Below are 12,645 nucleotides of genomic sequence, written 5' to 3' on the forward strand. Positions count from 1 at the left end.
TCTCGGGGTTCTCCCACTTTCCTCATTCCACCATTTCTTTCATTCTCATTATCACTGTCTAGTTTAGCCCATCCCGCATAATCGTGGGACGTAAAGCTTAAAGATTGCGTTTCATTTCATTTTCTACTAGACGAATATTGAGAAAGTTCCGTGAAATATAACACAAATTCTCAAATCAAGCATCGTGACACTCAGGTGTGAGGAGCAGTGGAAATCTTGTGTCTGCTAGGAGTTCGCGTATTATCTTTCATTTGAGCTATTATTTATTTGATATAAATGGGAGATATTTGATTGAAATAAACTGGTAAGCAGGATACATACTTTTTGCCAACATAAAACTCGTGTTAGCGTTTTTGTATCCATGTATTGTGTATGTAATTGGATGCTTTATAACAAAATAAATGTATTTTAGTCAAATGTAAGTAAATACGTGTATTTTCTTTGTCTTCAGGTATCAGCTACAGATGCAGATCAAGGCACGAATTCCCATATCATCTACCATATCGTGGACGGTAACCATGACAACGCATTCATTATTGAACCAGCGTTCTCTGGCATTGTAAAAACAAACATTGTACTGGACCGAGAGATTAGGGACACTTACCAGCTCACGATTATTGCTACCGACGAAGGAGTACCACAATTGACCGGCACTTCAACTATCAGAATCAACATAGTTGACGTCAACGACAATCAACCGACGTTTCCGCCGCACAGTGTCATCAGTGTCAGCGAAGGTAAATGTTTTATTTCATTTTAACAACGTTAGAGTTATTGTTATTATTTACAATCATTATAAGCTAACTTGATTCAAGCTTGGAGCTAGGTCTGATGTATAAAATGAGTGAGTTTCTAGAAATAAGAAATCGCATTAGTAAAGGATTTTTCATTCTTCTGATAGTACATGAAATGAACTAGGTTTTTATAATAGATATACGGTCAATTTATGAATATCATGTCAAATTTAGAATGAACGGTACAGGACTCGCACTAAATATTTGATTATTTCATTTGTAGACCGTATTAAAATAAAACCTTGAACGAAATTCGCATTCCTATTTGTTACAGTTTTCAGAAAACAAAATATATCCTTTCTAATTTTTCGAAAACAAATTTATGATGATATCGCATTAGTAATGTCCCCCAGAATAAGTCATAACTCTAAAATGTAAAGTTTACAGGTAAGAAAAAAATTGTTACATCTATTAAAAAAAAAAAAAAAAAACTTCACAATGCTTTCTGTCTTCGGGAACTGTAACATTATTTCAATATTATATTAATTATTGTAGAGAAAAAACTTTTCTTAAATACATACAAATTACAATTATTAAATTAAAAATTGATAATTTAAAACCTGCTTTGACTTATTGTATTGTTATTCTGGGAATGTGATATACCTACAACAAGAAAAAAAAAACTGATCAACCTATTTTGACACGTAGTTTTGCTGGGCAAGTAAGTTAGAAAGAGTTCTCTTGTGAAATATCATACACAGGCATGAATAAACGAAGGGTTATTATAATTTATGAAATATTAGTACGTATAGCACTTGTTGCAGAATCTGAAGAGAAAATCAGTAAGATGTTAGAAACTTGACGAAGGGCTATGAAGAATATGGAATGAAAATAAATGTTAGAAAGGCAAAAGCCATGGTGATTGGAACGAAGTGGTGGATGTCAAATATAGAAGTAGGAGGGCAGAAAATAGAACAGGTGACTAGTTTTCGTACCTGGGTAGTATTATTAGTGACGATGTGAAGTGTGAAGGTGAAATAAAAGCAAGGATAGGAATAGCGAAAGAAGCCTTTAGGAGGAAGAAAATACTATTTTGTGAGACCTTGAATAAAGAGTTGAGAAAAAGATTTATTAAATGCTTCGTGTGGAGTATTCTACTGTATGGGTCAGAAACGTGGACATTACCCAAAAATGATTAAAAACGATTTGAAGCTCTTGAAATGTGGGTGTGGAGAAAAATGCAGAGAATTAGCTGGGTTGAGCGGAAAACGAAAGAGAGGGTCTTAGAAAGGGTAGCGGCAAAAGCAATTTTAGATATTATTAGGAAGAGAAAAAGAAACTGGTTGGGACATTGGCTAAGAAGGAATTGTATCATGGAGGAAGTGCAAAGGGTATGATGGCAGGAAAGATAGGGAGGGGGCGAAGGAGACTACGATTAATGGATGACATAGAAACAAAAATCATACGTGAAGACAAAGAGTTTAGCGGAAGACTGTGGAGCATGGAAGCTTCTCAGCTGCTGCAAGTGACCTGCCAATGATGGCAGAATACCTATGATGATGATGATGAATAAAATCGCTTGAACAGAAAAAAAAAAAATCCGCCAGCCCATCAAACGCACGCGCACATAATCTCTGTGTATATAGGAATCATGAGATTAGTAAATCTATCAAAATATCGATAGAATCAGAATAGATAGAAATCTGTTGGGATTATTTGATCTCATAAGACTTAAACGGAAAAGAGTAGGACAGTAAATTATAACAATTGAAAAATTATAATATTTCTTCGGATTGCGAAGCTTTTTTTGATAACTATACTTTATGATCTGTTGTGTTGCATGCCGTGGTTATATTTCGAAGAACGCATAAGAAGGATAAAAGGGTCAAAAGGCCAAACGTAGTGACAGTTAATTCCATGAAACTTGCATCTGTGAGGGAAAGGAGTTTTGTTGTTGTTGTTATTGTTGTTGTTGTTTAAGCATCCAACAGCAGAGATGAGATTTAATACAGTAAATATACATAATGTTGGTCTAAAGATGAAAATATTTTTGGAGGGAAAATAAAAGAAAGAGAGGGCGAAACTCTTCAACTACAAATTGTGTTCATTGGTACGTCTTGGTTCATCTTCCTCATAAAGTACAGGCGACCGGAAAATTATGTTTAATGTCAGCTTCAATTGACTTCTGCGCTGCAAAGAAGAAAGATTGTGACCACCAAGCTTTTTCTTTCTGGTGTTGTGTAGCGAAGGCCCAAAAGATTCTAAGATGACTTTTATGAGATCGTAACTCTTGCTGTGAATTTCTGTAGCAATACTTTTTGGAGAGGGTGGAATGTTTCTAGAAAAAAAAAAAAAAGTTGTCAAGTTCTCAAATATTATCTTCGCTATCTAACCTCTCCAAAACAAGGTTTACTATGTGTTGGGTAATACTTTGAAGTATAAGAATCAATATGTATTAGCCTAGGTGTGTGCGTGTGCAGGTGAGAAGTTAGGTTACAAAATAATTTATAGATATAGTAACCACAGATTTCTCCTTTGAAACCCATTTTTGACACTTTTTCTCCCAAGCCTAATGGACAAGCTTTTCCAATAGCTTTTCCACACAATATGCCACGATCCTATCTGATGTATAATTCTCTTTGCAGTAGCTTACCACAGAATTCAATCTACATATTTATCATTCGTTGTGTATTTTTTTTTTTCTTTTTTAACATCAGGCACTAAAGTTTTATTCTCTGGTACGTGTGTGTGTGTCGAAGGAATCGTAATAATATATGTTGGTACATTTTACATATTATGGCTTGTTCGTGGCGTGTAATAACCACGATATGTCAAGGTGTACGTCCTTAACATGTACATATTTTTAAAAAAAAAAGTACTTGCTAGAATTTTTAGAAACAATCTTCGTAGAAAGAACGAACGTAAGTTCGTCAGTTCCTCAGTTGATCAGCATCCTCGCAAGTTTGGTTATTTAAGTCTTTATAACATGTCGCCAACTTGCAACGAAATGCAATTTAAAATTAGAAAGGCGTTCTACTAACCGAAGAGTAATTTTCTATCGCGTTGTACAAAACAAGTTTGTTTTCATTTAAACATAGCGAATCATGTGCCTCGTGGTTTTTGTGGTTCAGAAGCAAATTGGTACACCAATGATGTATCTATTGTAAGAACAAACCTCAAGTACATTAATATCCTTGTATTCGTAAGTTCCCATTTGTGCTGTCTATATTTGTTCGTAAATTATATATGTTTTACTTTAAAAAAAAAAAAAAAATCTTAAATGCGCAGTCCCTTTCTCACAATATTTTAGAAAGTACTGGGCGTGCTCTAGCATGGGTAAAACCGTAAAGTGAAGAGAAACAAATATTTGTAATGATCATCAAACCCTACAAGATTTTTTTTTTTAAATAAGTATTTTAGGAAACCAAAAATGGATTAAAAGATTGCGATCTTGGGTTTTTGGATCAGGGGTCACAAAATTTTTGAACGGCTCCTAAATCGAGCTTTCGTATTTTCTTCGGAATAAGCACATCATACCGAGTTAAGTGATAGTTTGGGTTTGGCTACACTATATGTAGTTCTCTAGATATAAGGGCTACAAGAAAATTTTTGACTGAAATATATTGGATCTTTTGTTGCAAAAAAAAAAAAAAGTGTTTTGTAGCCGTACATTAGCCAATGTCTTGTTGTTTCATCCATTGCTTTTAGTCCAACTGATAGTTCTATGGGATTTTTTTTTTTTGGCAGATATGTCAAAATGTTGATTCCCGGGAAAAAAACATATTCTGTAGTGTGCCCTTATACATGTCTAGCTATTTTTATTTAAGTGTTAATTAAGGCTTATTCTTTTTTTAAAAAAAAAATCCTTTCTTTTTAACTGATCTGACAATAATTTCAGATATGAGAATAACACATCCAATTTGTTTTCTATTTAGGAGCCGAAGTGGGTACCGTCGTAACGGTAGTGTCAGCGAACGATGTGGATACGAACCCAGCTCTTACTTACGCTTTCGCCAAAGGAGGAAATCCGAACAGTACATTCAGCATCGATCGATTCAGCGGTAAGGTCACACTGGCCAAACCTTTAGATCACGAGACAAGGAAATCCTATCTGCTGAAGGTCCAGGCTTCTGATACAGCTCATGTTACTGACTCGTCAATCACAGTGCACGTAACTGATGAAAACGACAACACCCCGGTCTTCGATCAGCTATATTATGAAGTGTCATTACCTGGTAAGTTCAGTTTTCTCGCTTCTTTATTTTAATTAATTAATTTATTTATTGTGTGTTGTACCAACTACTGGGAGAAGAAAGAAATATAATGAAAAAGATTTCGAAGAGATAGAGATTGGACGTCATTACATATGCCGTTTCAATAATTATCTTGAATGTCTTCATAAACATTTCATCAAAATTCAATTTGACACTTAAACAAAACAGAATATTTGCTACTGGGTTTAGCAAAAGCACTTTCCGCTTACCTACAACTTGCTACCTGTAAGTAAATAGTATCCCCACATGGACATGGAGGGATCACATTAATTAGCTCATGGAGGGATCAGTTAATGAAAAAATTTGGAAGTAAGTTTTCCGAAAACGCACAAATTGGTAACTTTAATCCTCTTTTCTGTTGTGGCAAACACATAAACTGATCAGCGCTAGTTCTTAGTAGAGCTTTTTCACATTCATAATTTTCAGACACCTCTTCCTCATCAAACAACAGTCTGATAATTGTATGGGTTTATTAAGCTAAGTTTGCTCTTTCAATTCTTTTTGCATCCAAAGCACTTTTCTTTTGCGAAACATTTAAAGAAATAACACACACACACATAAAAAGAACATATTCATGTTGCAAGTAGATATCTGCACGTATCTTCCTTTGCGAAAAGGATAAGAAAAATATACTCTAATATTTGGATCCTGTCTTTTCCAGTTATGAACTTTAGGATTAAAGCCCTCCTCACTGGTGCGCCTTTTGTGCAAATAGTTACGGGTTCGATTCTCGATGGGAAAGAATAAAAGAAAATTACGATGGTTCGAGTTTAAATGTCACTGAGGGGCCAGAAATGTTTTGAGTGTGAGGAGGAGAGGATTAAGATGATATGAAGTTGAGATCCAGGGTATATGATATTGTGTACCGTAGTAGTCGCTGTTAAGTAAAAGGTGATATTTTTATTACAGACATCTTCTGTAACATTTCACATCTGAAATATTGATTAGTATCACTTTGTGTATGCGGGGAGGATTGAATGCATTCCTGTTGTAGTATTTGGTTACGAAAGTTGGTCATTCACTCGCATGGATGAGCATAGGCTAAGGGTTTTCGAAAGCAAACCTTAGAAAAAAAATGTCGAACAATATTAGACAAAAAAGCGAGCGAGTAGGGAAGGTTACACATTAGAATTTCACAATGTATCACATTACCCAATATATTTCGAGTAATTAGATCTCGGAGAACCGAGGTGGTGTAGTCAGTACAGGGTTCCTACTGGTTAGAGAAGTCAGGGAAAACTCAGGGAAAATGGCGCAAGTCAGGGAAGCTCAGGGAAAAAGACTGGAAATCAGGGAAAATCAGGGAAATTTTATAAATGAATGTATAAGAAGTATCGTATCTTCAGAGTAATTGATTGTCAGACGTTTGTGAGTAGATATTAATGAACACAGTATGGGACTTTACTCAGATTTTTATGGGAGGTAAGTGGAATGTACGTATGAGCAATTGATTACTATTTGTGTCTATAGAATAAATGTTCTCATATATAAATATTCACCGTTATTTATTCCAATTTTTATATGTCAATGACTCCGATATCTATCATGAAAGCCAGGGAATTTCCTGCCAAAGGTCAGGGAAAGTCAGGGAAATAGATTTCTCCAGATCAGTAGGCACCCTGCAGTAAGACGTCGACTAACGAACTGGAAGGCCCAGGTTCGATCCCCAGCGGGGTGGATTTATATGTTTTTACTATTCTTATCCAAAAACGACTGAGGAGGTTGGTGATCCTCTTTGTCAAAGGGTTATCTAGAGAAATCTAAGAGAAATATATGTATCTGGAGAACGCTTGGGGAAAATGGGTATCTGAGGAATGTTAAGAGAAACAAGTATCTGGAGAAACCTAGAGGTGGAACATAACACTATCCATGGCTTTAGATTGGATAGTGTAACGAAAGGAACACTGACCAAAGCTTCAACACAGTGTAGTTTAAACTGTAATATGTTACGGTTTCGGATATCTAACACATCCTTCATCAGACACTATGGAACATGTTGGTGACTGACCGCATAATTTCTATGTGCCAAAGTGCTATACACTTTCTTTGGGCCACATGTGTCTGTTCCGAATGGGGGGTAGTACCTTTATCTTTCATTAGATCAAGGTGTATAAGATGATGAAACGTGTAGCTCGCATGAAACTTACACGAGAGGTATAATGCGTTTGTTAGTCACCGATCCTAGCATTAGCTACATTGATCCACGAGAACTTCTCTTTCCTACGGCAAGTAATGATGTTGCTTCGAGAAAACTAATATATTCTACAAGATGTCATATTATCATTAATGAATTTATTAATAACTAATTTAAACTCAGCTTTATGCTCGTCGTCATGCCAATCATATAGGGAAATGTATTAATATTCTTTTATGATGATGCCATAATTATATTAACACTCATTGTTAGTTAAGTATAAAGATTTAAAAAATTACGAATAAATTTGTTGAGATCAGATTCTTGATCTTTATGCACATTACTGGGCTGTTGTCCTAGAAAAATTTAAAAATCACTGATATATAGAATTTTCATTATACTATAACCGATGTGTAAAAGGGCTTTGGAAACTGAGAAAGAGATGGAAGGATCTAAGGCAAGATTTGAGAAAAATAGAAGAATAATCCTAATACAGGGAAAAGAAGGGACAAAAATCAGCCAAGATGGGTCACAAGACAGAATAAAATCGAGGTTGTCTTGATAAAATTGGTACTTATCGTTCACTTTCAAAGATAAAATAAATTTCTCAGAAAGATGAAAAAAAGTAAGTGTCCTAAATATAAAATAGGAATAGATATTACAGTTGCATACAATGATTGTCTCAGATAGTCTGATAGCGTGAATGATGAATAAAAGGCTGAAAAAAGCATGAGAAATTCAGTGCATTGTTATGTTCACCAATTAGTGAGTCCAGTGAGATAACATCAAATAGGATCCAGTTACAGGCTTTTGTTTCTGAGTCGTTGAACCTATATGTTTTGTACGTCATAGAGTTAATAGGCAAGCTTAAAAGATTGAAGTCTGTCTTGAATCTGACTTATAATCATTGTTGCTATTGATGAAGGTGTTTTTAATTGTATCTAGGTAATAGAGGGTCCAGAAGTATGTGAGTTTTCATGCGTTTCGTACAGCAAGGAACGGTGATAAAGAAATGATACATGCATTGCCTGCCAGAAGAAAGCATTGCGATGTTGCGCGAGTATTGAATATAAAGATTGTTGTCAGTAAACTTCACATCAGAAATAAGAGTAATAATTCTGTGGATAGAAGATAGAGTATAAAGAAGAATAAATGAATTAGAAGAGAAATGTAGTTAGTTAAGTAATAATCGCAGTAGTTTAAAAGAAAAAAGAGAACATATTTAAGTCACTTCGATTAGCGAGGGAGAATGGCATATTAAGTGGTAGTTATGCAGATGGCGAAGACGAGTGTATAGTCAGTAGTTTTTATTTTATGATGTTGATAAGAGTTGTTTGATATAGGGTTGTAAAAAAAAGCTTTTGGCTACCGTATCAAGAATGAAGAGAAGCCGAAGGGTTCTACAGAATTTAAGAAGAAAATAGTACGGACCGTAATTGGTCGTATTTTGAACTATGGCGAAATAATGATAGTTAATAAAGAAGTGTTACTTAGCGTTTCCTAAGCAAAGATCTCGTAAAAGTCAAGCAGTCTTAGGATATTCATGATTCAGCAGATTATGTGGTTGTGAAAAGTACTGTATAAAAGTCCTAATGGTAAGATATGGGAACAGAGGATGAATGTTAACGGCAGCCTTCTTTCCCCAAAACAAAAGGCGGACGGTAAATGAGTTTGAGGGCCAGTGAGAATTGTGATGGCCAATTCTGTTTCCTCCACATAATGACGATATTAAATTTGTTAACTGTCAGTGAGATAGAACGTTCATCAATATAAATGTATGAGGTTGAGAGCGATTGAGAACTACAATGGCCATTCCAGAAATGTATGAGGTGGAGAGCGAATGAGAACTACAATGGCCATTCCAGAAATGTATGAGGTGGAGAGCGAATGAGAACTACAATGGCCATTCCAGAAATGTATGAGGTGGAGAGCGAATGAGAACTACAATGGCCATTCCAGAAATGTATGAGGTGGAGAGCGAACGAGAACTACAATGGCCATTCCAGAAGTGTATGAGGTTGAGAGCGAATGAGAACTGCAATGGCCATTCCAGAAATGTATGAGGTGGAGAGCGAATGAGAACTACAATGGCCATTCCAGAAATGTATGAGGTGGAGAGCGAACGAGAACTACAATGGCCATTACAGAAGTGTATGAGGTTGAGAGCGAATGAGAACTGCAATGGCCATTCCAGAAATGTATGAGGTTGAGAGCGAATGAGAACTACAATGGCCATTCCAGAAATGTATGAGGTGGAGAGCGAATGAGAACTACAATGGCCATTCCAGAAATGTTTGAGGTTGAGAGCGAATGAGAACTGCAATGACCATTTCAGAAGTGTATGAGGTTGAGAGCGAATGAGAACTGCGATGGCCATTCCAGAAATGTATGAGGTTGAGAGCGAATGAGAACTACAATGGCCATTCCAGAAATGTATGATGTTGGGAGCTAATGTGAACTGCAATGGCCATTTATCTTCCCACCATTTGTCACATAATGACGATATGAAGTGGAAAAGTACTGTCTTTTGGGAAAGTATTTACATCAATACGAAATAAATGGGTTCAGAAATGTGTGAGGTTAAGAGCGAGCAAAGATCGGAGCGGGTATTTCTTTTTCTGGTACATAATATTTCATTTGTATACTGCCTTGGAAGAAGAAATAAAATCTTAGAACCGTTACTTTAAGACTCTCTGTAACAGTACTGTATACGTCTTGCATTCTTCTATCTTTCTCTTGGACTTATTGACAGAAGGAAGCAATAGAAAATTCCCACGGTTTTTCTAACTTGTTTTGATCGAACTCAGAATCTCACCTACCTGAGGCCAAAAACACATTGCTCTTTAAGTCAAGTGAGAAGGATGCGGACATTAGCATGATGAATTTTTGATTGGAGGATCACGTGGGTTAACCCCGCCGTGTGTTCCGCCCTTGATTGCAAACACTGACTCCTCGGGTGGCGGAAATGGTGATAAATTGGGAGGAGGCTTCAATCGCATATATTGATGACGTGCTGACAAATCGACTTGAAACAAATGACTCTTGGTTGCGTGGATAAGGAACCAATGACCGAAAGAGAGAAAGGGGCGCCTCATTCACTAAATAGCAAACAATTGCACTGAATGGCAGTGTTGCTTACTTCTGTGTCATGTATTATGGGAAATTCACGGATATTGTTTGGTGTTTATTGCCATGTATTTATATGTCATGCAGATAAAGTTTTACTTGATATTTTCTAAAAGAAAACTATCAATGCTGGAATTCTGTTATTTGAAATGAATTTTAACTAGAATTTTATGCTTCTAACCTACCTGTACCCTTACCTATTCTTTGATAATTTCAAATGCCGAACGAAATATAAGGATTCTAGTTTTGGGAATTTGTCTTATAAGCATATCGGCTAAGGTTTTAATTGTTACAGTTTTGAGTTGATCATATCAGGCGGAAAACGTTTAAGGAAAGAAGAAACGTGCCTGTTCGTATCAATACTTCAGTATCAATATGTACTCGATTCTCTGCCGTACCATAATCTATAACGGCTGAGAAGTACCAGCCATGTATGGCACTCTTTTCTTCGGAATGATATGTAGTCAGCACATCTATTCCCCAACATCTATAATATTGTCTCGTTTCTGGTAGGATTTCATTATTTTTATTTTAGTAGTTTCTCAAATGACCTTACAACGTTGAGTGAATACCATAATAAAAACATCTCCTGGAGAGTTTCAACGGTAAACCCGTTCAACATGTGACCAAAACTAGTGCTGCTTGGCTTTCGGTAATGTCATGGAAACCTGTACTGTCAATATGTAGATATAAAACAAATACTATTAATCACGAGAGCAAACTAATATATAATACTGGTATTATTTTAAATTGATTTATTAGGGGTTTAATGAGGCTGTCACCAGAGATGATATTATTATTATTATTATTATTATTATTATTATTATTATTATTATTATTAGTAGTAGTAGTAGTAGTAGTAGTAGTAGTAGTAGTAGTAGTAGTAGTAGTAGTAGTAGTAGTAGTAGTAGTAGTAGTAGTAGTAGTAGTAGTAGCTTCTTTAATTACGAGGGCTATCCAGAAATTAACAGACGTTTTGAAATAAAAACAAAAGTAACGGAATAAACAAACCACATTGTATTATATACATTTGAAAGTTACACTTTTAAGCTATTTTCCACGTAATCGCCATGCAAATTAAGGCACTTATCATACCGTGGCATAAGTTTTTCAATACCTTCACGGTAGAAATCTGTATTATGGAATTTCAACTCCTGGCTTACGCCGGCATGCGGTTCGGCGTCAGTATCAAAGCGTTGTGTAGCAAGCCATGTCTTCATCGCTGAGAAGAGGTAGTAGTCGCTCGGCGCCAAATTCGGATTGTATTGTGGGTGATAGAACACAAAACCATCCAAGAGCTCTCGTGTACGCTTGACCGTGTGTGGACATGCGTTCTCGTGAGAAACGTGGAAATTATTCCATGTCCATACACATCACACAGTTGGCGACAGATTTCAATTGGCTTGTGTTCTTTTGCCAACAAAAACCTAATCACAGAACGCATCTGACAAGAGGCAAAATTTCTGTATTGCAACGCACATTGTAACACGTTACAGAAAGTACAGTAAAAGAGTCATAGTCCTTACGCTACCACAGCTGGAAGTGTACTAAGTGTAGCAACGTTCTGACACCAAGATGGTGACTAGCCCTGCCCACTGCCGCTATAGGCGAAAACGTCTGGCACTTTCTAGATAGCCCTCGTAATATCTATATACTATTTTTTTTTTTTTAAGTACCTGTGTGGGGTACGACTCACACATAGGTTGTTTAGGGTAAAAAAAAAAAAAAAAAAGACAGGTATTGGTATGAGAATTGAAGGAATAAAAATGTGATAAAACAGAAAGAAAAAAGGATAAATATACGGATACAGTCATTTGGCCTAGGATTGAACCGGGGGTTTTCGCACTAGAGGTGAGTGCTCTACCACAGGCTACCGTGCATATTTTTCTCCTTGATGGGCGAAATGAGGAATAGAAGAAGATGATTTAAAAATAGGCAAAAAAAAAAAAAAAAAATAATAATAATAATAATACTTAGAACACGTTTGAGAAGTTCATTAGCCACTAGACCAGTGAGAAAGCTTTAGAATTTTCAGCACATATTGTATACATTGATGTTCACTTCCCAATTCGACTTATTTTGAGGATAGTTGAAATTAAGGAGAAAAATTGAACGTTGAAAGGATGGAAATATAATGAATTTGTTTCTTTCTAGGAAACTAGGAACAGAACATGTTCTCTTATTTCATAAAGGTTAGAACGAGGAACTAAACGTGTTCATTTATCGAAAAAAAATGTGTTTTAAAAAATATTTTTTAAAAAAAGAATTGAAAAAATGTAAAATAATTAAGAAAATAAAATTCGTGAATTTTGCTTGGAGTAACTCCAAAAAATACACAAAGCCATGAAGAACTTTAATTGATACTCAACCGTGTAAT

General features: G+C 35.7%; 1 protein-coding gene across 1 annotated transcript in view; it reads left to right on the forward strand.

Annotated features, from left to right (window-relative positions):
* The window catches only part of ds (dachsous cadherin-related 1), a 635,615-nt gene that overhangs the window by 587,802 nt on the left and 35,168 nt on the right, over window positions 1-12,645 (forward strand). Inside the window, exons 15-16 of the mRNA XM_081758114.1 lie at window positions 452-737; window positions 4,670-4,969. Coding sequence (XP_081614240.1) covers window positions 452-737; window positions 4,670-4,969 — 586 coding nt within the window. The remainder of the gene's footprint in view (window positions 1-451; window positions 738-4,669; window positions 4,970-12,645) is intronic.

The sequence above is a fragment of the Thermobia domestica genome, chromosome 5 (genome assembly GCF_964235325.1).
Source record: "Thermobia domestica chromosome 5, izTheDome1.hap1.1, whole genome shotgun sequence".
Classification (NCBI taxonomy): domain Eukaryota; kingdom Metazoa; phylum Arthropoda; class Insecta; order Zygentoma; family Lepismatidae; genus Thermobia; species Thermobia domestica.